Source organism: Bombina bombina, chromosome 8, assembly GCF_027579735.1.
Source record: "Bombina bombina isolate aBomBom1 chromosome 8, aBomBom1.pri, whole genome shotgun sequence".
In the NCBI taxonomy this organism is placed as follows: Eukaryota; Metazoa; Chordata; class Amphibia; order Anura; family Bombinatoridae; genus Bombina; species Bombina bombina.
This window is the reverse complement of record NC_069506.1, coordinates 82,679,465-82,707,031: the sequence shown is the minus strand read 5'-3', so window position 1 is coordinate 82,707,031 and position 27,567 is coordinate 82,679,465. Positions and strand designations below refer to the sequence as shown.

Genomic DNA, 27,567 nt, shown 5'->3' with positions numbered 1-27,567 from the left:
GCCACCGTGCATATCTGGTATAGAAGCCTAATGACAAAAAGTTTAAAAAGTGGCAACTGCCCTAGTGCAATGAGTAGTAATGCATTCAGCGAACATCTTCCATGCGACCAAATATGCTGTGCAATTTATGACTGAGTCAAAAGGCTCAAGTAACTACCGTAGCTTTATGTAATTTGAGAGGTCCAGAGAAATGGACGAACAGAAAAGTAGCAAGCCTAAACTACTTTGTGGCTACATCACAACACTGTAATGCCTTCACTACCATCAAGTGAAGAAGCTACTTCAAATTTTTACGAGCATGGCATAAAGAAGAAACCACAATTTCTTGATTGACAGCATGAGTAGATACTATCTAGGAAAAAAAAAGAATAGTTTGTTCGAAGTATGGCCTTGACCTGTAAAAAAAAAAAAAATCAGGAAAGGAGGATAGCAAGATAAAGCTCAGAACTTTTCTGGCCAAAGAAATAGCTAAGAGAAAAAGAGCCTTCCAGGTAAAAGGTAAAGGTCTAAACCATGCCTGGGTTCAAATGGAGGGGTTGAAGAACACTCAAAACCATATTAAAGGGACACTGGACCCAAATTTTTTCTTTTGTGATTCACATAGAGCATGCAATTTTAAGCAGCTTTCTAATTTACTCCTATTATCAATTGTTCTTCTTTCTCTTGCTATCTTTATTTGAAAAAGAAGGCATTTAGGCTTTTTTTGGTTCAGATCTCTGGACAGCACTTTTTTATTGGTGGATGAATTTATCCACCAATCAGCAAGAACAACCCAGGTTGTTCACCAAAAATGGGCCGGCATCTAAACTTACATTCTTGCATTTCAAATAAAGATACCAAGAGAATGAAGAAAATTTGTTAATAGGAGTAAATTAGAAAGTTGCTTAAAAACAGAATTTATGTTTACCTGATAAATTACTTTCTCCAACGGTGTGTCCGGTCCACGGCGTCATCCTTACTTGTGGGATATTCTCTTCCCCAACAGGAAATGGCAAAGAGCCCAGCAAAGCTGGTCACATGATCCCTCCTAGGCTCCGCCTTCCCCAGTCATTCGACCGACGTAAAGGAGGAATATTTGCATAGGAGAAATCATATGATACCGTGGTGACTGTAGTTAAAGAAAATAAATTATCAGACCTGATTAAAAAACCAGGGCGGGCCGTGGACCGGACACACCGTTGGAGAAAGTAATTTATCAGGTAAACATAAATTCTGTTTTCTCCAACATAGGTGTGTCCGGTCCACTGCGTCATCCTTACTTGTGGGAACCAATACCAAAGCTTTAGGACACGGATGATGGGAGGGAGCAAATCAGGTCACCTAGATGGAAGGCACCACGGTTTGCAAAACCTTTCTCCCAAAAATAGCCTCAGAAGAAGCAAAAGTATCAAATTTGTAAAATTTGGTAAAAGTGTGCAGTGAAGACCAAGTCGCTGCCTTACATATCTGATCGACAGAAGCCTTGTTCTTGAAGGCCCATGTGGAAGCCACAGCCCTAGTGGAATGAGCTGTGATTCTTTCAGGAGGCTGCCGTCCGGCAGTCTCATAAGCCAATCTGATGATGCTTTTAAGCCAAAAAGAGAGAGAGGTAGAAGTTGCTTTTAGACCTCTCCTTTTACCAGAATAAACAACAAACAAGGAAGATGTTTGTCTGAAATCCTTTGTAGCATCTAAATAGAATTTTAGAGCACGAACTACATCCAAATTGTGTAACAAACGTTCCTTCTTTGAAACTGGATTCGGACACAAAGAAGGCACGACTATCTCCTGGTTAATGTTTTTGTTAGAAACAACTTTCGGAAGAAAACCAGGTTTAGTACGCAAAACCACCTTATCTGCATGAAACACCAGATAAGGAGGAGAACACTGCAGAGCAGATAACTCTGAAACTCTTCTAGCAGAAGAAATTGCAACCAAAAACAAAACTTTCCAAGATAATAACTTAATATCTACGGAATGTAAGGGTTCAAACGGAACCCCCTGAAGAACTGAAAGAACTAAATTGAGACTCCAAGGAGGAGTCAAAGGTTTGTAAACAGGCTTGATTCTAACCAGAGCCTGAACAAAAGCTTGAACATCTGGCACAACCGCCAGCTTTTTGTGAAGTAAAACAGATAAAGCAGAAATCTGTCCCTTCAAAGAACTTGCAGATAATCCTTTCTCCAAACCTTCTTGAAGAAAGGATAGAATCTTAGGAATTTTTATCTTGTTCCATGGGAATCCTTTAGATTCACACCAACAGATATATTTTTTCCGTATTTTATGGTAGATTTTTCTAGTTACAGGCTTTCTGGCCTGAACAAGAGTATCAATGACAGAATCTGAGAACCCTCGCTTTGATAAAATCAAGCGTTCAATCTCCAAGCAGTCAGTTGGAGTGAGGCCAGATTCGGATGTTCGAACGGACCTTGAACAAGAAGGTCCTGTCTCAAAGGTAGCTTCCATGGTGGAGCCGATGACATATTCACCAGGTCTGCATACCAAGTCCTGCGTGGCCACGCAGGAGCTATCAAGATCACCGATGCCCTCTCCTGATTGATCCTGGCTACCAGCCTGGGGATGAGAGGAAACGGTGGGAATACATAAGCTAGGTTGAAGGTCCAAGGTGCTACTAGTGCATCTACTAGAGTCGCCTTGGGATCCCTGGATCTGGACCCGTAGCAAGGAACCTTGAAGTTCTGACGAGAGGCCATCAGATCCATGTCTGGAATGCCCCACAATTGAGTAATTTGGGCAAAGATTTCCGGATGGAGTTCCCACTCCCCCGGATGAAATGTCCGACGACTCAAAAAATCCGCTTCCCAGTTTTCCACTCCTGGGATGTGGATTGCAGACAAGTGGCAGGAGTGAGTCTCCGCCCATTGAATGATTTTGGTCACTTCTTCCATCGCCAGGGAACTCCTTGTTCCCCCCTGATGGTTGATATACGCAACAGTCGTCATGTTGTCTGATTGAAACCGTATGAATTTGGCCTTTGCTAGCTGAGGCCAAGCCTTGAGAGCATTGAATATCGCTCTCAGTTCCAGAATATTTATGGGGAGAAGAGATTCTTCCCGAGACCAAAGACCCTGAGCTTTCAGGGGTTCCCAGACCGCGCCCCAGCCCACCAGACTGGCATTGGTCGTGACAATGACCCACTCTGGTCTGCGGAAGCTCATCCCCTGTGACAGGTTGTCCAGGGTCAGCCACCAACGGAGTGAATCTCTGGTCCTCTGATCTACTTGTATCGTCGGAGACAAGTCTGTATAATCCCCATTCCACTGACTGAGCATGCACAGTTGTAATGGTCTCAGATGAATTCGCGCAAAAGGAACTATGTCCATTGCCGCGACCATCAAACCTATTACTTCCATGCACTGCGCTATGGAAGGAAGAGGAACAGAATGAAGTACTTGACAAGAGCTTAGAAGTTTTGATTTTCTGGCCTCTGTCAGAAAAATCCTCATTTCTAAGGAGTCTATTATTGTTCCCAGGAAGGGAACTCTTGTTGACGGAGATAGAGAACTTTTTTCTACGTTCACTTTCCACCCGTGAGATCTGAGAAAGGCCAGGACAATGTCCGTATGAGCCTTTGCTTGTGGTAGGGACGACGCTTGAATCAGTATGTCGTCCAAGTAAGGTACCACTGCAATGCCCCTTGGTCGTAGCACCGCTAGAAGGGACCCCAGTACCTTTGTGAAAATTCTTGGAGCAGTGGCTAATCCGAATGGAAGTGCCACAAACTGGTAATGCTTGTCCAGAAAGGCGAACCTTAGGAACCGATGATGTTCCTTGTGGATAGGAATATGTAGATACGCATCCTTTAAATCCACCGTGGTCATGAATTGACCTTCCTGGATGGAAGGAAGAATTGTCCGAATGGTTTCCATTTTGAACGATGGAACCTTGAGAAACTTGTTTAGGATCTTGAGATCTAAGATTGGTCTGAATGTTCCCTCTTTTTTGGGAACTATGAACAGATTGGAGTAGAATCCCATCCCTTGTTCTCCTAACGGAACAGGATGAATCACTCCCATTTTTAACAGGTCTTCTACACAATGTAAGAATGCCTGTCTTTTTATGTGGTCTGAAGACAATTGAGACCTGTGGAACCTCCCCCTTGGGGGAAGCTCCTTGAATTCCAGAAGATAACCTTGGGAGACTATTTCTAGCGCCCAAGGATCCAGAACATCTCTTGCCCAAGCCTGAGCGAAGAGAGAAAGTCTGCCCCCCACCAGATCCGGTCCCGGATCGGGGGCCAACATCTCATGCTGTCTTGGTAGCAGTGGCAGGTTTCTTGGCCTGCTTACCTTTGTTCCAGCCTTGCATTGGCCTCCAGGCTGGCTTGGTTTGAGAAGTATTACCCTCTTGCTTAGAGGATGTAGCACTTGGGGCTGGTCCGTTTCTGCGAAAGGGACGAAAATTTGGTTTTTTTTAGCCTTGAAAGACCTATCCTGAGGAAGGGCGTGGCCCTTACCCCCAGTGATATCAGAAATAATCTCTTTCAAGTCAGGGCCAAACAGCGTTTTCCCCTTGAAAGGTATGTTAAGCAATTTGTTCTTGGAAGACGCATCCGCTGACCAAGATTTTAGCCAAAGCGCTCTGCGCGCCACAATAGCAAACACTGAATTTTTCGCCGCTAATCTAGCCAATTGCAAAGTGGCGTCTAAAGTAAAAGAGTTAGCCAATTTGAGAGCATGAATTCTGTCCATAATCTCCTCATAAGAAGAATCTTTATTGAGCGACTTTTCTAGTTCATCGAACCAGAAACACGCTGCTGTAGTGACAGGAACCATGCATGAAATTGGTTGTAGAAGGTAACCTTGCTGAACAAACATCTTTTTAAGCAAACCCTCTAATTTTTTATCCATAGGATCTTTAAAAGCACAACTATCTTCTATAGGGATAGTAGTGCGTTTGTTTAGAGTAGAAACCGCCCCCTCGACCTTGGGGACTGTCTGCCATAAGTCCTTTCTGGGGTCGACCATAGGAAACAATTTCTTAAATATAGGGGGAGGGACAAAAGGTATGCCGGGCCTTTCCCATTCTTTGTTTACAATGTCCGCCACCCGCTTGGGTATAGGAAAAGCTTCGGGGGGCCCCGGGACCTCTAGGAACTTGTCCATCTTACATAATTTTTCTGGAATGACCAAATTCTCACAATCATCCAGAGTAGATAACACCTCCTTAAGCAGAGCGCGGAGATGTTCCAATTTAAATTTGAATGTAATCACATCAGGTTCAGCTTGTTGAGAAATTTTCCCTGAATCTGAAATTTCTCCCTCAGACAAAACCTCCCTGGCCCCCTCAGACTGGTGTAGGGGCACTTCAGAACCAATATCATCAGCGTCCTCATGCTCTTCAGTATTTTCTAAAACAGAGCAGTCGCGCTTTCGCTGATAAGTGGGCATTTTGGCTAAAATGTTTTTGATAGAATTATCCATTACAGCCGTTAATTGTTGCATAGTAAGGAGTATTGGCGCACTAGATGTACTAGGGGCCTCCTGTGTGGGCAAGACTGGCGTAGACGAAGGAGGGGATGATGCAGTACCATGCTTACTCCCCTCACTTGAGGAATCATCTTGGGCATCATTTTCTCTAAATTTTGTGTCACATAAATCACATCTATTTAAATGAGAAGGAACCTTGGCTTCCCCACATACAGAACATAGTCTATCTGATAGTTCAGACATGTTAAACAGGCATAAACTTGATAACAAAGTACAAAAAACGTTTTAAAATAAAACCGTTACTGTCACTTTAAATTTTAAACTGAACACACTTTATTACTGAAAATGTGAAAAAGTATGAAGGAATTGTTCAAAATTCACCAAAATTTCACCACAGTGTCTTAAAGCCTTAAAAGTATTGCACACCAAATTTGAAAGCTTTAACTCTTAAAATAACGGAACCGGAGCCGTTTTTATATTTAACCCCTATACAGTCCCTGGTATCTGCTTTGCTGAGACCCAACCAAGCCCAAAGGGGAATACGATACCAAATGACGCCTTCAGTAAGCTTTTTCTATGTATCTGAGCTCCTCACACATGCATCTGCATGTCTCGCTTCCCAAAAACAACTGCGCAATAGAGGCGCGAAAATGAGGCTCTGCCTATGATTAGAGAAGGCCCCCAGTGAAAAAGGTGTTCAATACAGTGCCTGCCGGTTATTTTACATAATTCCCAAGAATAAAATAACTCCTCAAAACTATGAAGTATTAAAAATGCTTATATATCAATCGTTTTAGCCCAGAAAAATGTCTACCAGTCTTTAAAGCCCTTGTGAAGCCCTTTATTCTTATTTAATAAAAATGGCTTACCGGATCCCATAGGGAAAATGACAGCTTCCAGCATTACCAAGTCTTGTTAGAAATGTGTCATACCTCAAGCAGCAAAAGTCTGCTCACTGTTTCCCCCAACTGAAGTTAATTCCTCTCAACAGTCCTGTGTGGAAACAGCCATCGATTTTAGTAACGGTTGCTAAAATCATTTTCCTCTTACAAACAGAAATCTTCATCTCTTTTCTGTTTCAGAGTAAATAGTGTTACGGTTGCCTCCAGGCTGGCTGGAAGTTGGACCGTAGAAAAGGATGCTCCTAGCGCTCACCAAAGAATCATCAGCACCATAGTCAGCAATCCCTGTAGTGATATTAGCTGAAGCTGTCCCCTACAAACATGAGTCAAAGCTGCAAGTTAGAGGGACAGAAAATAGGTCTGATGTGCTGGAGCACACAGCCTCCTTTTTATTGAGGTTACATGCAAACAGGACACTCTCAGGGGGAGGCATAAAATCCCCCATCACACATTTGATATTAGATAGAGAGACACTCCCTTTGACAGGCCACAACATTACTTCAGCAGATAACATTACACACAATAAAACAATGCAGTCCACCTTATCAATACTAGTCTGATTAGACAATGGGAAAGTTGATCACTAAACCTAATTAGAGCTAATCCCAGCAGACTTGTATGTAGAATAGGTTTCTTGAAGCTGAACAAAATTTAACTCTTAATGGCACACAATGAAACTGAACCAAGTGGGAGAAAGCCAGGGACAAGTCATTTCACAGGTCTGGGGACATAGTCTTAAAGGGGGCATTGTTCACCAGAGTCACAATATGTCCCCAGACGTTTCCCAAAGGGCCACACACACCCCACAAAAGTCAATATACTCTCAGGGGCACAATCTTCCAGGGGCCATAGTCATGAGGAAGGAGGCTGGCAAATAGGCTTCTCCAAAATCCAGGGAAGCAGGGCAACCTTCCATTTAAAGGGCCAGTCACAAATAGCAGTTTGTAACATATCTCCCCTTTTGGAGGGAGACTAACAAGGCACCTGACCTTCTGTCGGTCAGTGCCTAAGTTAGTCTCGCAACCCACCCACAAATAAACACTAGCAGCAAAGCAGCCCCCCCACAACAAGTAGCACTGGCCTGTAGGTTCCAGGTTATAGGATGAAAGTGTAGCATCCTCTGCCTTCCTGGCGCAGCTGTGCAAATAGCTGATGGTACTTGGGGGGCAGAGGCCAGCGGCACTCTGCCCTGGTGCCAGCGCTTCTGCTGGGGTGGGGGGTTTGCAGGCCAGTCCTGTAACAAGGGGGTCTGTAGGGCAGAGGCCAGCAGCGCTCTGTTCTGATGCCAGCTCTTCTGCTGGGGGAATTGGGGCATAGTCCTGCCCGGTGGCAAAGGGAACGTGGGGGTCAGTGGGGGTTAACATCTCCACTGTTAACCCTGGGCCCAAGTTAGGAGTTAGCTGGGGAGGGGGAGATTGGCTTACCTCCTCCTCCTGATACTCCGGCGGCCGTTGGGAAGGGAGGTCGATGCTCTCCTCTTCCTGTGGAACATGCTGCGGCTGGGGAGAGAGACCGGTTGTCTCCTCTCCCTGGAAGGCACACTCCGGCTGGGGAGGGAGGTCGATGCTCTCCCCTCCCTGTAGCTGGGTCTGTCGCTGGGGATCTGGGCCGCCTGCCCAGCATCCCTGTAGGGCCGGTAGAGAGACTGCGGTCCCATCTCCACCTGCCTGCTGGGGGTCCTCCCAGGACCAGTCTATGAGGCCTGCTGCCTCTGGTATCACTGGTTGGGGTTGGGGAAGGAGACCGGTTGTCTCTTCCCTCTGCACAGTATACTGCCGCTGGGGAGGGAGGTCGCTGCTCTCCTCTCCCTGTGGAACATGCTGCGGCTGGGGAGAGAGACCAGGTGTCCATACCCTCAAACTCCACAGTTGGCGCTCAAAGGCTCGTGCCGCTTTGTTCTCCGTATCCAATTCCCGGATGATGCGACTGACTACCTCCTGTGCAGGGTCTGGACCATATCGGACTAGCCGCCTCTTTACCTCTGGAACGAAATCCGCGCCCTCATAGCGACGGATCAGGTTGAGGTGCTCTTCACAGGGTTCTGAATAGTGTCTTGTCAGCTCCATGCTGCTGTAGGTAGGGACGCTGCGCAGTGGCTAGCGTTGCCCTCAATAACTTTCCTACAATACCAGTGCTGTTGTGGTGCTGCTCCTTGCGCTAGGACGCCAATCCCACCGCTGCCGCCAAATGTTACGGTTGCCTCCAGGCTGGCTGGAAGTTGGACCGTAGAAAAGGATGCTCCTAGCGCTCACCAAAGAATCATCAGCACCATAGTCAGCAATCCCTGTAGTGATATTAGCTGAAGCTGTCCCCTACAAACATGAGTCAAAGCTGCAAGTTAGAGGGACAGAAAATAGGTCTGATGTGCTGGAGCACACAGCCTCCTTTTTATTGAGGTTACATGCAAACAGGACACTCTCAGGGGGAGGCATAAAATCCCCCATCACACATTTGATATTAGATAGAGAGACACTCCCTTTGACAGGCCACAACATTACTTCAGCAGATAACATTACACACAATAAAACAATGCAGTCCACCTTATCAATACTAGTCTGATTAGACAATGGGAAAGTTGATCACTAAACCTAATTAGAGCTAATCCCAGCAGACTTGTATGTAGAATAGGTTTCTTGAAGCTGAACAAAATTTAACTCTTAATGGCACACAATGAAACTGAACCAAGTGGGAGAAAGCCAGGGACAAGTCATTTCACAGGTCTGGGGACATAGTCTTAAAGGGGGCATTGTTCACCAGAGTCACAATATGTCCCCAGACGTTTCCCAAAGGGCCACACACACCCCACAAAAGTCAATATACTCTCAGGGGCACAATCTTCCAGGGGCCATAGTCATGAGGAAGGAGGCTGGCAAATAGGCTTCTCCAAAATCCAGGGAAGCAGGGCAACCTTCCATTTAAAGGGCCAGTCACAAATAGCAGTTTGTAACAAATAGTACATACCAGCACTATTTTAAAATAACAAACTCTTGATTGAAGAATAAAAACTACATTTAAACACCAAAAAACTCTAAGCCATCTCCGTGGAGATGTTGCCTGTACAACGGCAAAGAGAATGACTGGGGAAGGCGGAGCCTAGGAGGGATCATGTGACCAGCTTTGCTGGGCTCTTTGCCATTTCCTGTTGGGGAAGAGAATATCCCACAAGTAAGGATGACGCCGTGGACCGGACACACCTATGTTGGAGAAATTTCATTCTCTATCTGAATCACAAAAGAAAACATTTGGGTTCAGTGTCCCTTTAAGGGTCTACGAAGGAATTACTGGTCACATCACCATTCTTATCAAGGCCTGAACAAAGGTATGAATATCAGGAATGCTGGGAATTTTGTATATGCTTTTTTATGATAAGACCGAAATCTGACCCTTAAAAAGGGACATGAAACCTAATATAGATCATACAATTTTAAACATCTTTTCAGTTAACTTATATTGTAAACTTGGCTTTGTTCTTGTGGTATTCTTTATTGAAGGAGCAGCAGTGCACTACTGGAAGCTAGCTTAATACATCAGGTAAACCAATGACAAGAGGCATAAATGTGCAGCCACGAATCAGTAGCTAGCTCCCAGTAGTATGTTGCTGCTCCTGAGCCTACCTACTGTAGGTATTTTTTTCAGCAAGAGAAACAAATTAGATAATAGAAGTTAATTGAAAAGATGTTTAAATATTTTTGGTTTCATATCCCTTCCAATGGTCAGCTTTCGGCCTTATCCCTCCTATCATATCTGGCAGATAAATCCTTCTCCAGACAATGCTGTAAAAAAAGGAATTTTAAAACAATTCCAACAGTAAACTTTGTTCACCTTATAATAGATACAACTACTGACAAGTATTCTGGCCTGAATCAAGGAATCAATAAGCTAATCAGAACAACCTCTTTGAGATAGCACTAGGTATTAAACTGTCAGGCCGTAATTGCTGACTCTCATTCTTGTTTAATCCTAACTATTACCCTGGATAGCAACACAAATGGAGGAAATATTAGACTCAACGACTAGGGAACCACTAGTGCATCTATTAGATCCGCATGAGGATCTCGAGACCTGGCACAAAAAAGGAGACATTTGTGATTCAAGGGAGAAGCCATGAGGTTTCACTATATGGTCAAACACCTCCTGCTTCAGAGACCTTTTCCCCCTGGTTCAGACTTCTTGAATGTGAATGGCAGAGATTAGGAAGTCTCCTAAAACTCCCCCAAAGAACAAATCTTTTCCCAGCCGGAAACTGGTCTGAACTAGGGCCGCACCTTCATACAGACTTGGAGGCAAGAGTGGACTTCTTGGTCTGCTTGTTTTTAGGTCAGGAAGGTTTGGGCTTCCAATAAGTTTTGAGAAAACCCACTGGGCAGAGGAAAATTAATTAATTTTGGTTTTTGAACTGTCCTATACTTACACCTACATTTTTTATCTTTTGGTAAGAGAGCTCCATTGCTTCCACTGACTGTGGCAATAATTGTATCCAGTCCTGAGCCTCAAAATAGATTTAACCATGAAAGGGAAGGGATGAAAGTCTGCTCTGAGAGACCATGTCTGCAAAGCAAGATTTAAACTATAAGGCTTGTCTTGCCAAAACAGCCATAGCAGCACCCTATAAGTAACAATCGGCTAGATTACGAGTTTTGCGGTAAGAGCTGCTCGGTACTAACTTGCAAGTTATTGTCACCGCTCACCTCCCTACAGAGCTGGTATTACAGGTTTATAAAAACCAGGTGTTAGCGGGCAATATTGCAGCATAAATGAGCTCCATACCACACTCCAATACCAGCGCTGCGGTGAGCTGGTTTTACGTGCTCATGCACGATTTCCCCATAGACATCAATAGGGAGAGCCGGCTGAATAAAAGCCTTCAATAAAGAAAAAGTTATGTTTACACCTAACATAAACCCTGAGTCTAAACACCCCATAATCTGCCGTCCCCGACACCTACATTACACTTATAGATTACCCTTATCTGCCGCCCCCGACATCACCAACACCTACATTACAGTTATTAACCCCTAATCTGCCGCCCCCAACATCGCCGACACCTACATTACACTTATTAACCCCTTATATGCCGCCCCCGACATCGCCGACACCTACATTAGTTATTAACCCCTAATCTGCCGCACCAATGTCGTCGTCGTCGCCGCCTACCTACACTTATTAACCCCTAATCTGCCGACCCCAATGTCACCGCCACCTACCTACACTTATTAACCCCTAATCTGCCGTCCCCAATGTCGCCGCCACCTACCTACACTTATTAACCCCTAATCTGCCACCCCAATGTCGCCGCCACCTACCTACACTTATTAACCCCTAATCTGCCGCCCCCAATGTCGCCTCCACCAACATTACACTTATTAACCCCTAATCTGCTGCCCCCCACCTACACTTATTAACCCCTAATCTTCCGCCCCTAACATCGCCGCCACCTACATTACAGTTATTAACCCCTAATCTGCCGCCCCCAATGTCGCCGCCACCTTCATTACACTTATTAACCCCTAATATGCCGTCCCCAATGCCGCCGCCACCCACCTACACTTATTAACTCCTAATCTGCCGCCCCTAACGTCGCCGCCACCTACATTATACTTATTAACGCCTAATCTTCCGCCCCCAACGTCGCCGCCACTATACTCAAGTTATTAACCCCTAACACCCCCTAACTTTAATGTAATTAAAATAAATCTAAATAAAATCTACTACTAATACCTAAATAATTCCTATTTAAAACTAAATAACTATAAAATAAACCCTAAGTTAACTACAATATAACTAATAGTTACATTGTAGCTAGCTTAGGTTTTATTTTTATTTCACAGGCAAGTTTGTATGTATTTTAACTAGGTAGAATAGTTCGTAAATAGTTATTAACTATTTAATAACTACCTAGCTAAAAAAAATACAAATTTACCTGTAAAATAAAACCTAACTTGTCTTACACTAACACCTAACCTTACACTACAATTAAATAAATTACATTAATTAAATACAATTAACTAAATTACAAAAAAAACCACACTAAATTAGACAAAATAAAAAATAAATTATCAGATATTTAAACTAATTACACCTAATCTAATAGCCCTATCAAAATAAAAAAAAAAACTAGCCTAAACTAAACTACCAATAGCCCTTAAAAGGGCCTTTTGCGGGGCATTGCCCTAAAAAAATCAGCTCTTTTACCTGTAAAAAAAATACAAACACCCCCCCAACAGTAAAACCCACCACCCACACAACCAAACCCCCTAATAAAATCCTAACTAAAAAACCTAAGCTCCCCATTGCCCTGAAAAGGGCATTTGTATGGGCATTGCCCTTAAAAAGGCATTTAGCTCTTTTTTCTGCCCAAACCCTAATCTAAAAATAAAACCCACTCAATAAACCCTTAAAAAAAACCTAACACTAACCCCCGAAGATCCACTTACAGTTTTTGAAGACCCGACATCCATCCTCAACGAAGCCGACAGAAGTCCTCAACGAAGCGGCAGAAGTCTTCATCTAAGCGGGCCGAAGTCTTCATCCAAGCCGGCAGAAGTCTTCATCCAGACGGCAGCGTCTATCTTCATTCATCCAGCGCGGAGCGGCTCCATCTTCAAGACATTCGGTGAGGAGCATCCTCTTCAATCGATGTCTTCTTGAACAATGAATTCTCCTTTAAATTATGTCATACATAATGGCATCCCTTGAATTCCGATTGGCTGATAGAATTCTATCAGCCAATCGGAATTAAAGGCTAAAAAATCCTATTGGCTGTTCCAATCAGCCAATAGAATGCAAGCTCAATCCTATTGGCTGACTGGATCAATCAATAGGATTGAAGCTCAATCCTATTGGCTGATTGCATCAGCCAAAAGGATTTTTTCACCTTTAATTCCGTTTGGCTGATAGAATTCTATCAGCCAATCGGAATTCATGGGACACCATCTTGGATGACGTCATTTAAAGAAGAATTCATTGTTCAAGAAGATGTTGATCGAAGAGGATGCTCCGCGCCAGATGTCTTGAAGATGGAGCCGCTCCGCGCCGGATGGATGAAGATAGAAGATGCCGTCTGGATGAAGACTTTGGGCCGCTTGGATGACGATTTCTGCCGCTTCGTTGAGGACTTCTGTCGGCTTCGTTGAGGATGGATGTCGGGTCTTCAAAAACTGTAAGTGGATCTTCGGGGGTTAGTGTTAGTTTTTTTTTAAGGGTTTATTGGGTGGGTTTTATTTTTAGATTAGGGTTTGGGCAGAAAAAGAGCTAAATGACCTTTTTAGGGCAATTGGGGAGCGTAGGTTTTTTAGTTAGGATTTTATTTAGGGGTTGGTTGTGTGTTTTATTTTGGGGGGCTTGTTTTATTTTAATAGGGCTATTAGATTAGGTGTAATTAGTTTAAATATCTGATAATTTATTTTTTATTTTTTGTAATTTAGTGTTTTTTTTTTGTAATTTAGTTAATTGTATTTAATTAATGTAATTTATTTAATTGTAGTGTAAGGTTAGGTAATAGTGTAAGACAGGTTAGGTTTTATTTTACAGGTAAATTTGTATTTATTTTAGCTAGGTAGTTATTAAATAGTTAATAACTATTTAGTAACTATTCTACCTAGTTAAAATAAATACAAACTTGCCTGTGAAATAAAAATAAAACGTATCACCTATATTACGAGTTTGGCGTTAACAGGGGTGCGTTGCTAACGAGCCTTTTTTTCCTAACGCTACCTTAAGCCAATGCTGGTATTACAGGTTTTTTTAAACCTGGCGTTAGTCACAAAAAGGTGAGCGTAGAGCAAAATTAAACTTACATGATGCAGATAGCGCATGCAATTTTTAACAACTTTCCAATTTACTTCCATTAACAAAAAGTGCACAGTCTGTCAATATTTATACTTTTTTAGTCATTGCTTATGCATATCTACTGTATTTACTTGCCCTTTAATGCATCAGCATTACCAGTTAAAACGATTCCTGGTGTCCAAAAACTGTAGTTAGTGCAGGTGAGCAAGAGAGGGTTAAGGGCTCTGTTAATACCGGAAAACTCTAAAGCTGGAAGTGCAAAATTTTAAGAGACAGTAATTTTTTTTAAAAAGTGCTTGAAGAGTACCCCAAACTGCTTTAGAAGTTATGTGCTGTGTGTGCATACGTCATCAGGCTATGTGACTGGTGGGCTATCAAGGTGCATTGTTTTTACCTGTCAGCGCCTTTATCTACTGTGCTTACATTAGCTACAAAAGAACTGCTTGCAGTAAAAGGGGCCATCTGAGGCAGTGCAAGCACAGTGCCAAGGATCTCAGTAGGTGCAGCCACTTTAGATTTGGGTGTTAATAGATAAATTCCCATTTCACCTGGCGGATCTGCAACACCACACAAGAGGCAGCACAATGTAGTCCAGTGGATTGGCAGCTAAATCTCACCTGGGAGGCCTGTGACAGCTCCACACATGGAAAATTTCACTGCCTGGGTGAAGCTTTCGTCTTCCCCTCTGTCCTTTTTGTAGGACTATGAGGGGGAAATTGCGTCACGACGACATATAGATCAGCACTTCATCAAAAAAATTGACTGAGGGATTCCAGGATTTTGGGAGGGATTAAAGTGTAATTCCACATGTAATGATTTTATTTTATGAAAGAAATTAAAATGTGAAAGATAATTGTATTATTGCACTATTCCTTGCAAATACTAGGTGTTAAAACTGCAATATATAGTTAAAGTCTGCTGCAGAGCAGCAATGCATTACCGGAACCTAGCAGAACATAGCTAGTGAGCCAATCACAAGAGGCATATGTGAGTAGCCACCAGTCACAAGCTCAGCCATCAGTCACAAGCTAGCTCCTAGTAGTGAATTGTTGCTCCTGATCCTACCTAGGTATGTTTTTAAACAAAGGATACCAAAAGAAGAAAGTTCTATTGCAACTGCACCGTGTTCTATATTAAAAACACGTTTGTTACAGTGCAGTCGCGATATTACAAGTATAACAGGTTCAGAACAGTGAGAACTTTTATCAGCAATAAGTCTTGTATATTAATAAGTCTTGTATATTAATAACACGTTTGTTACAGTGCAGTCGCAATATTACAAGTATAACACGTTCAGAACAGTGAGAACTTATATCAGCAATAAGTCTTGTATGAAATATTAATATCATTAACACAAAATCTTCTTCCTAAAAAAGAAAAAAAAAACGCCAAAAGCAAAAAACATGATTTTTAAAATCACAATAATTAAAATACAAATAGCATTATACAATAAAATACATATAAATAAAACATTATATATATATATATATATATATATATATATATGTATGTGTATGTGTGTGTGTGTGTGTACAAATACCCACAGCGCCTATACGTTAAATAGTAAGACATAACAAATTGCAGATTGCAGACATAACGAATATATAGGTGTTCTGTGGGACTTTCATGGGAGTAACCTATATTTTAATGGGAAAAGATTGCCGTAAGTTTCTCATATTCAAAGCACTGTCTTCCATCTTAGGAATCTTAGGAATAATATTATAAGGAATAATATTATAATAATATTATAAGGGATAATAAATCTAGTGAATTTACAGTGAAATTTAATTTGAATACGCATTATTTGAAATGATACTACACACAAATTGTTTTTTGTTTCAGCGAACGCACAGCCTATTGCTGTTTAAACATACTTTAAATACACCAAGATCGGACAGAACTGGCAATGTCGGCAGACTTTTGCTGAAGCTGCAATCCCTATTAATTCTTATGTGAGACTCATCGCCACTTGTGAAAAAGAGAGGGTCAGCCCACTTTGGATATATTACCAGATGTGGACTGTGAGACTGGCGAGACCAAAAAGGCAATTTCTTGTGGGTTTGACGATGCTTTGATCATCAGGACTTAAGTATTAGACTTAGGTATACAAACAGAGATAATATAAGGAAGCATGTGTGTGTATTGAAAGTGATAAAAGGAGATCTGATTTCCCTGCAAGTTCATCCCATTTCTAGTCTGTCAATAAAACCCTTAAACTGATGATATTGGCTACATGGTGTTAATAAATGTGCATGTATCTGCTTAAACAAGTATTCTAAGCCAGTTTACCTGTAAAACTCTAGTTGGACCATCTGGAACAACGCGGACAGACAGAACTCCAGACCCAGGTCTCATCTTCTGGTTTATAAACTGTTGTTCTCTAGGGACAGCTCCAAGAGTCTCCAAAGACATATCAGGACCAAGCACTACATCTGCTCCATCACATAACCCTGAAACACCATTTCTAGCCTACAATGTAACAGAGAAATAGTGAGAGCTAATTAAAGCATTTAATTATGTGACCACACTAATAAACGGTTTTATACACAAAACACAAAAACTGACCTGAACCACTAGACCATACAAACTACAAGACAACTTTCCATCACGAAAACACCAGGTTTGGGTGGTGCTGCGACGTCTGTCTGGCTTCCTTAGCATCAATGGTTCATATCTAAAAGAGAAAATTGCTTAGATACATAACATCACACAATCATCAATATATATGAGGTGGAAAAATATAGGGCTATATTATCCAAACTGATTTCGTGGACTGATTACGGGTAAGATAAGATTTCCCGTTTATAATACAGACTGTTCAATTGGATATCCGGAATTTTCTGTTTATAAAGCCAATCTCTCTTTTTTGATATGTGGTGGCAACCTTAATTTTAACTTTAATGTTACACGGAGACGTCCGTTTTTAGTAATAATAAGATTTGTTTGCACTTGCTTATAACTGATTAAATTTTAGGCAGAGCCTAACTTCTTATTCATTGTGCATTTATTACCATCACCCCTACATGCAATCCGAATGTTTTGAAACTTTTTTATTAACTGTAGATAATCTGTGTTTTAATCTCACATTGCACTATTTAAGTATTTGAATCTGTATTTATAGATTTATTATTTACAATTTTAATAACCAATGAAGACACTGTTTTCCTTCGCCTAATTTGAGCTTAAAGCACTTTTTAAACACTACACACAGTTTGTAAATTACAGACTGATTTTTGTAAATATTTGGCCAGAGGACCATTTCACTTTATATTTTGAGTAATCCATAGAGGCATATGCTAGTAGACATATACCTGTCTGGATTTATAGCTACACTTATTCACTTTATAATATATTTCAGATAAACAACTATCAATTAAACTTCACCTATTTTGAAAGCATTTAATTTCTAATTTTTTGCACTTTATTAATATTTTCACAATTAATCTTTTGCACATACACTTGGCACTTTATTAATACCATTAGATGGAGGCGGAGCCAGCCGAGATCCAGCATGGCTGCAAAATTGTAATGCTCCGTGTGGTATTCCCCTTAAAGTTAATCAGAAGGGCAGAAAAGGATGAGAAGAGTGTCAGCCTGACACATAAAGATAGCGGAACACCTACAGCATCCACTTTTGGGACAATGGATGACTCTCAGCACTCCTGGCAGTGACAGATGACATACAAGGCGCGGGTGATGTAGCGGGGAGGCGCCATTTTCAATGCCTACACTCGCACACAGGCGTAGCAGTAAAGGCCTATGAAGGCTGTGACGGAGGTAACAGAGGAGGCCTGAAAACAAATTACCACTTCACGGAGATTTCCGGTCGGGTTTGCTCCGACAACGATCCTAGCTACTGCCATGTAACAACTAACAGAGGGTAATCGGAATCAGCCTGCATCGCGTGCAAACCTCTAAGAGAGAGGAGAAGGATAAAATCTGCCAGCTGTGCAGCGTGCCGCGAATTAAGCAGACAAGGGGGTAAGCTAAAGTGACCCTGCATCACTAAAAGACTGACACGTAAACAGACATTAATTTATTTGGAGCAGGGACCGGTCCTAGTGGGCTTTCTATAAGGGGTACATAAACAACACTGAAAGGACTCAATAGAAGTTCAGCATTTCCTTCCCCCTGGGAGCAATAATAAATTTAACTCAGCCATAATCTCTCTAAAAGCATCCTCTACCTGCTGGCCACAACATACGGCACAGTAATTAATAAAAATAACTTGCAAGAATTACAGGCACTGGTCACCTTCCACTCTAAGCTGGACTCTTAGCAAAAATGACATCTAAAAGACCCCCTAAAGGGGACAAAGTTAGCAAGGTAGCTGCAGCAACTGCCATTAAATTAAACTCCTATTTCAGAACTGCTGACACTGCTGCTTCTGCTCTACCCAATTCACCACAATCTAACAGTGACGCACCAGAGGAAGATTCAGAAGCCTCAATACCAGACCCTAATCTCCCCATCACTAAAGCAGATCTACAGTCTCTCCCAACCAAAGAGGACTTTGTATCCTTCATGAATCAAGTCAGCCAACTTATAAAGGAGAGTTTAACTGAAGTCAAAAAAGATGTTGTAGACTTAGGAAACAGAGTACTACAATTAGAGGAGCATGCAGAGGAAATTTCTGAATCAACTAATCTACATGACATGCAGCTTCAACACCAAAGCAGTGAAATTAAAATGATGCAAATGCAGATTGAAGATCTGGACAATCGTGGGAGACGCCACAATCTAAGGATAAGAGGGATCTCTGAGAACATTTTAGCTACCGCACTGCCACAATACATACAGGACCTCTTTGACTCTCTTTTGGATAACAAAGAAAGCGCCAATATTTCTATTGACAGAATGCACAGAGCTCTGAAACCTAGACCCTCAGCAAAGGCGCCCCCCCGCAATGTTATTCTCCGCTGCCATAACTTTAAAGACAAAGAAAGATTACTAGCAGCAGCTAGGAAGAAAGCCCCAATTCGCAGGGAAGGAGATGACATCCAGATTTTTGCAGACGTAAGCCCTTTAACCCTCTCAAGACGGAGAGACGTCAAATTCCTCACAACTCACTTAAAAGAACATAATATCCCTTATCGCTGGGGATTACCATTCGCCATCAGAGAAATTAAAGAAAACAAGGAAATTATATACAGGGACCTGGAGGATCTATCTTCCTTCTGCTCACAGCTGAGCATCCCCCCACCAAGACAGATCCCCCGGCACCGGACCAAATGGAAGAAATGCTAACTGCAGAACCTTCCGCATCAAAGCCTCAACGCCAGAAATGGACCACGGTTGGCAGGAAACGGAAAACAACCCCCTTAACATCCCTCGCCCCTCAACCTTGCACTGTAGATCCACCCTGAGGGGGCACATTGTAGAGTTGAAACACAAAAGTAATCATACTTGGACGAGACTAACAGATGACTCTTTGCCTGAGTGGAATTCCCCGCTCTCTACTAAGTATTGCTCCAAGAATACCTAGTTGATGAACAGTTGTAGCCAAAGTTAAATGTTGGGCTTATTCTATCCTAGAGACATTGAATAACTTTAAGATCCCTTGAGATGTCCCTGCAACTTGTGAATTCCCTTCATAAGAATTATTCTTCAGCAATTAATGGGGAATGAAAGTAGTACTAATTCAGTGCTACACCTCCTCCCTCATTTCTATATCAGGAAACGGAACAAATTTCCTTTTCCTGAATTTAGAAATGTTAGTTAAATTTGTTAACCTTGTTGAATTTGTAGTTTGTTGAAATGTTTGTTTAATTGTTCATTGTTCTATTTCAGTATCCTCATGAAGCTCAGGCCGATCCCCAGGTCCAGGCAGTTAAATGACGGTAGTTGTGATACAATTCTTTGCTCTCTAAGGTTTATGCAACATAACACAAGGGTAGGACTCCATCGCAATCTAGGGCGACATCTAATGGTAAGATACTTTAAACAACACTTTATAGCACCACGTAGGACCAGATGCAAACATGGCACATAAGACAGTTTTGATAGTCTCACAAAACGCCAAGGGCCTCAACTCTCCTACAAAAAGGTCAGTAGCCCTACAGTGGTTTAATAAACAAAAAGGTTCAATAGTGTTTATACAGGAGACTCACTTCTCCAAAGGGAATGAACGTAAATTACACAATAAAAATTTCCCACTCAGCTTTTATAATTCTCATGAACACAAAAAAAAAAATGGAGTGGGCATTCTCATCCATCATTCCCTACCGTTCGAACTCCTCCATACTACATCGGATGGTGAGGGTAGAATACTTATACTAATTGGTCTTATACACAACAGACCTATTACGTTGGTGAATATATATGCCCCCAGTTCACATAGAAATAGATTTTTCAACAAATTAAAAGTGATGCTACAAGAAGTTCGTAAAGGTACAGTGATAATGGGAGGGGACCTTAATACGGTGTTAGATCCTCTCTTAGATTCAACTTCCACAACTGCATAGCGCCCACCTAACTCAGTATTTCATTGCATTAGGCACTCGGGTTTAGTTGACACATGGAGAGCACAACACCCCTCACAGCGTAACTACACTTTCTACTCCCACCCGTGGGCAATGTACTCTAGAATAGACCACTTGTACCTAGACCAAGCAAGCCTCTCCCTAATGACTGACACAGATATCACCCCGACGGCATGGTCTGACCATTCCATGATAAGCTTGAAAATGAACTGGCCAGATATACCAATACACCCTTTTATCTGGAGATTAGATGCATATCTGATACAACATCCACCAACTGCACAAGCTCTGACGACTACCCTGACGGAATACTTTAACCTCAATGCAATCCCAGAAACATCCCCTCTTTATGTATGGGAAGCCCATAAAGCAGTTTTTCGAGGGGAATGTATTAAACACAAGGCACGACTTAAGAAACAATATGACAGTCATTTGACACACCTAACCAACAAAATACACACCCTAGAAATACAACACAAGAACTCCCCTTCCAATTCAATCACTCTCCGCGAATTAACAACCGCTAGAAACAAACTCAAAACGCTCCTCTACTCAGAGGCCCAGAGGAAAGCGTTACAGCTCCGAAAGAAATATTTTTATGAAGGCAACCGCCCAGGTAGAATACTCGCGAACACTCTGAGGGAAAGAGATTCCCTCACACACATACACAGATTAAAAACACAACAAGGAACATATATCCAAGATAGTAAGGCCATAGCATCTCACTTTCAAAACTTCTACCACCAGCTATATAATCTAAACGCTAACCATGACGCAACACACATACAACAAACTATAGAATATATAGAGTCAGCGAACCTGAACAAACTATCACAAACCCAAATCTCAGACCTAGAGAGACCTATCACACTACTAGAGATACTAAAAGCTATTAAAGATCTCCCAGTAGGGAAAAGCCCCGGTCCCGACGGCCTCACAAACCTTTATTATAAATCATTTAGCCAAATAATAGCCCCACACTTGCTGACACTTTTTAATGCATTGGACGGAGACACACAGCTCCCCAGATATTCCCTAAATGCCCATATTTCTGTAATTTTAAAGCCGGACAAACCACAAGATGACCCAGCCAGTTACCGCCCGATTTCACTACTGAATACAGATATAAAGTTGTTGGGAAAAATCTTAGCGAACCGATTTAATACGGTTCTCAGAGATATAATACATACTGATCAAGTGGGATTTGTCCCTGGCCGAGAGGCGAGGGACAATACCCTTAGAGCCCTAACACTCATTGACTATGCTAAACACCAAGGTATTGAGTCAGTTTTAGTGGCTATAGATGCTGAGAAAGCATTTGATAGGACTGATTGGCAATTTCTAAAATTAACGTTAAAAAACATAGGATTCGGCCCCAAAACATTAAGAAGGATTTTTAGCTTATATAGCCACCCCAGTGCTAAAGTAAAGGCAAACGGGATTTTATCGTCAGCATTTCCGATTCACAATGGTACGCGACAGGGATGTCCCCTGTCCCCGATTTTATTTATCCTACAGATGGAAGTTGCATCTCACATACGCAGAAACCAGAACATAAAAGGGATAGCAATTGGCCAGCTCGATTATAAAGTTGCTATGTACGCCGATGACGTACTATTCACGATATCATCCCCCTCTACATCTATCCCTGAGGTCCTTTCAGAACTAGATAGGTTCGGAAATTTTTCTAACTTCTTAGTTAACAAACAAAAGTCCGAAATTTTAAACATTAACATGCCAGGTCCTAATTTCACATCCCTGTCGCGGACGTGCCCGCTTAGATTAAAAGTAGATTCAATAAAATACCTGGGAGTTCATTTATCCCCTAACCAGACAACATTATTTGACAAAAACTATAATACACTGCTCATTAATACACAACGCGACCTCAAAATGTGGACGAACAAACCTCTGTCATGGTGGGGGAGGATACAGGCGATAAAAATGACCACACTACCTAGAATCTTGTATATATTGCAAACAGTACCCCTCCATCTGCCCAGTTGGTATATAACTAGACTTCAAAGATGCATAAATACATTCATATGGGGTAGGTGTAGACCGAGAATTAACAGAAACACGATGCACAGACCTATTTTGAATGGTGGATTAGGTTTACCTAAGATAGAAGACTATTACCAAGCTGTGACATTGCAACGGATACTAGACTGGCATAATACACAAGAGCGCAAGGCATGGGTGACGTTGGACTCACACATTCTTAGGGCACCTCTCGTGCAGGCCCTTTGCTGGGTATCAAAAGACCTCAGACCCCCCCAATGCAGACAACTCGAATTACATAAGCAACTTTTTAAAAACTGGGACCACATTATAGCCTCCAGACATTACATCTCTACCTACAGATCTCCCTTGTTCCCGATTACACTAAATATAGAAATGGTAGGAGGTCTAGATAAAGGGTTTCAAAGATTGACGGAGTGGGATTACACAATGCCATTATTTAACTTCATAGAAGCAGGCAAACTTCTAGAGAGGGATAAATTAACTAATATAGCTGATGGAAGATTTACAAAATGGCTTAAATATGCACAGTTACACCACTATATATACACCTCCCCATTTAAATCGGATCTTCTGAGACAGTTGACTACTTTCGAGCAGTTGTGCTACACTGGCATTACACCGAGAGGTACTCTTTCCATTTCACGTAAGCTACTTATAAATAACCCGACGGCAGTGTTGCCGACCTACACAGATAGATGGAGTTCAGACTTAAAAGAACACATAGAGCCTGAAACCTGGGAACAAATTTTTAGATCAGTCAAAAAATCCTCAACCTCTCCCGTATTATTAGAATTAAACTTCAAAATCCTCTTGCGGTGGTACCTGACCCCATCTAGGTTATCGAGTATATACCCCAATGCACCTGACCTGTGTTGGCGTGAGTGTGGAGAACGTGGTGACCTGCTACACATGTGGTGGCACTGCCCTAGAATCCACTCATTGTGGAAAATTGTTGAACTACAATTTAAGAAATGTGTGGCTGAAACATTTACACTGACCCCAAACATGGCACTGTTGAACAACATGCCCAAATTGAAGTGCAGGTTAAGACTGTTGGTCTTACAGATCGGCATTAATAGTGCGAGGAGGCTAATAGCCCGCCACTGGAAAAAGTCAGTATCTCTGACTAGATCTATGTGGCTGGAGGAAGTAGAGGTGCAGTATTCTTTGGAAAAATATGGTTACATGTGCCGAAACCAAACAGACATAATTTTAAATGCTAAATTTTTATGGCAGGAGTCGCTCTCAGAGTAGGCCATCCTACTCACCACATCGGCATTACACACTCACTGCCCCTTGCCACGGAAGGGCCTATCATATAAGTATCAGTTCCACCTGAGTTAGATAGCAACTCATCCAGGCACATAGGTCAGGAGCGGCAGACCTGGAGAATACCAGACCGTACAAAATTTCCATAGCTACTTCATACTGCTAGGATATACAACATTTTTAGAGCCGGACCTGGGGACCTGATGGTAAAAAAAAAACAAAAAAAAAAAACAACAACTTCTGAGGAAAATTGTTTAGATTAATTGTTTAACTTTATCACATTGACGCTGATATTGTTTTCCACTTTTAACACGTAATTGAAGACATCTGAGCAAGGGACTCATTACTCACATAACTGATAGACATGAATGGAATGTTAGCACTTATTGTATGGACTATATCAGTAGGATGTATTTTTACCTATGTCTTCATGTAATGTGCAAATCATTAATAAAAAACAATAAATAAAAAAAAAAAAAAAATACCATTAGATAATCGCTTTTAGCTTTTTAGCGCTCCTGATTAATTTAACTATTTTTGTCTATATTATCGTGCGCCCGCAAACGGGCAAATTTGCCCATTTGCAGGCGCATGATAATTAATCAGCCTTCACAAGTGGCTGGTTATTGCTACTGGTAGCAATTAGCGCTTATAAAATTAACCAGAGATCAGACCTCTGGTTAATTTTAAAAATATGCCCCAAAGCCCCCCCAAAAATACTGTCTAGTGTATTTTATTAAAAAATAGAGATAGCAGCATTTTTTTTACTGCACTAGGCAGTATTTTAGGGTTAAAGTTGGTAGGAGTGGGGTGTTAATAGAAAAAAACAGCACTGAAAAGGTCCAATACATTGCGGTCTACGGGAATTGTGTGTTCTCAATAAATATATATGTATATGAATATATATTTGTGTTAATATGGGTATATACAGATATTAACACATACATATATATTTATATAACCATATAATATATATTTATATTTGCTGCCATCGCTGCACTACTTACCCTCTTCGATGTGCGATGTTCTGATGCCGAATCTGACTGCTCCCATAGGAGCCTATAAAAGCTCTCTCTCTTAAACTGTGAACTTGTAATACCAGCGCAATTACACAGTGGAGCGCAAATATCGCTTTCATGAGAGCGATATTTAGCGCTCCACTTGTAATCTGGCCTGTAGCTTTATTAATTTACATTTCAAGGAGCTACTTAATGCCAATTATTGTTTTGTTGTAAATTTATACCAATTTTATTTTGTTTGTTTTTAATGTATTAATCTCACCATAGCACCATTTACATAAAGAAGTATATTGATAACATATTAAAACTGTATTTCAGAGCAAAAACATTATTCATTAAAATAACCTTTATGTCCCTATAACTGTGCCTCAATGAGATCGTACCAAGTTATCGGGCAACTTCATAATATGTTAAAGTAATTTCCAAAGTGACTATTATCACAAATTATGTATTCTACCACTGTACTTTGAACATTACAATTGCATATATGATTATAAAAATCACAAAACAACTTGTAAACGGTTAAAAAAACATTTTGTGATTGTGAGAGTTCACAATTCATCCCGTGGGAGGTATTTCATATACACCAGGAGGAGGAAAAACATGCAAACATTGCAGAGCTTTGCTCCATCCCATTTTACAGCAATCCCAAAGCGTAACTTGTCTCCATCTGAAGAAAATAATTAGGCAGGGTCGTGGACTCTCACCATCAAGGAATAAAAACATTTATCAGGTCAAAAGCTGAAGATCTAGACAATGCATAGTTTCAAAAGAAGGCTGAATCACCCTCAGGACCAAATGCAGACTTTAGGGTGTAGACAAAGTAAAATAACAGGTCTGTATATCAGGAATTTTAACAATCTTTCTATAAAATAGACAAGGCAAAAAGAGAACTGGAAGATAAACCTTTCTACAAACCTTCATGGTGACACTCCAGAATTCTTAGAATCTGAAAGGACAACCAGCATAAATACCAAGTTGCCCACCATGCCAGTTATGTGCACCAGACTTTATGACAGGCTTTTTGCTTGGATACCTTATCAGATAAGTCTCTGTCAGCCAATATCATACATTTAGGGCCAGATTACAAGTGGATCGCTATTTAGTTTATCTAACTGCGCTAGAAGTAAACTTTTTGCACACTAACCCGAATACACATTCTCAAACATAGCATTGAAAGTCTGTTGAATCCAACTAGTGAGCATTTTGTAGCTAGTGAGCCTTTAACGCAGCCCAGATCATGATATCATCAGAGGGCGGAGCTTGGCAGCCATTTAAAAGTAGCCAGAAACATTAGTCATTTTAAAATAACTTTTTTACTCTTCCTGCTTCATGATATAGAAAGGGGCACAGGAGACAATTTGCAGCTTAATCTAAGGTAAGACTTTAAGATGACTAAGGTTTAGACTGTCCCTTCAAATAAGATAACATCTTAGTTTGTAAAGTATCAACATCTGGACTTTCAATGAATAAATAAAATATTGGAGAGTTGCAACTTGCAATTTAACAGAACTTCATCATTTCTATTAAAGGTATTCTGGCCTATTTGCAACCATCGAAAACAACATTTTGACACATTTAGGCCAAGCAGCATTTTTAACACATTACCTGTTATCAGTGACTGCAGCCAGGCCTGCAATATCAAGCACAAGACAGGACTCAAGGGATCGAGAGTTGGATGCTTTATTAGGGTTATGGGGAGGGGACGATCCTTCATGACACAACATGCCACTGCCAGTCATTCGCCAAAGCTGTGAGCGTTTCCCTGGCTCCTATTTACAAAAGAAAAATGCTGTATAAGTTTACTAAGCAATGAAACAAGTATACACACAAATGTGAAATAGATGGAAGACTTTTTTTTTTTTTTTTTAAATTGTGACTTCAGATCAGAAGTCTTTTCAGAAAACATTCAGCCAGATTACGAGTTTTGAGTTATGGCTAGCTCGCTAATAACTTGCAAGTTGTTTTCACGGCTCACCTTTCATAGCGCTGCTATTACAGGTTTGCAAAAACCCAGCACATGCGGGTGATATGGTTGCATTGAGCTCCATATCTCACCCAATTACAAGCTGTGTTTTGACATGCTTGTGCATGATTTCCCCATAGACATCAATGGGGAGAGCCGGCTAAAAAAAAGCCTAACACATGCGATCGCGGAGCGTAAAGCTCTGTAACGCAGCCCCATTGATGTCTATGGGGAACAAAATATATGTTTAAACCTAACACCCTAACATAAACCCCAAATCTAAACACCCCTAATCTGCTGCCCCCAACATCGCTGACACCTACATTACACTAATTAACCCCTAATCTGCCGCGCCCAATGTCGCCGCCACCTACATAAATTTACTAACCCCTAATCTGCTGCCCCAACGTTGCAGCCACCTACCTACACTTATTAACCCCTAATCTGCCGCCCCCAACATACTAAAGTTATTAACCCCTAAACCTCTGGCCTCCAACATCACTAACACTAAATAGATATATTAACCCCTAACGTAACCCTAAGTCTAACCCTAACCCTAACGTAACCCTAACCCCCCCTAACTTTAACATAATTAAAATAATTCTAAATAAAACTTACTATTAATAATTAAGTAATTCATATTTAAAAATAAATACTTACTTGTAAAATAAACCCAAAGCTAGCTAC

The 27,567-nt window shown here is 41.4% G+C and overlaps 1 protein-coding gene across 3 annotated transcripts in view; it reads right to left on the bottom strand.

Annotated features, from left to right (window-relative positions):
* Window positions 1–27,567, bottom strand: part of VPS13D (vacuolar protein sorting 13 homolog D) — a 1,255,097-nt gene that overhangs the window by 506,163 nt on the left and 721,367 nt on the right. For all 3 annotated transcript variants that reach the window (XM_053690423.1, XM_053690422.1, XM_053690424.1), the window contains 3 exons: window positions 26,523–26,686; window positions 16,685–16,793; window positions 16,409–16,588 (listed from right to left, as the gene is read on the bottom strand). In XM_053690423.1, the coding sequence (XP_053546398.1) occupies window positions 16,409–16,588; window positions 16,685–16,793; window positions 26,523–26,686 (453 nt within the window). The remainder of the gene's footprint in view (window positions 1–16,408; window positions 16,589–16,684; window positions 16,794–26,522; window positions 26,687–27,567) is intronic.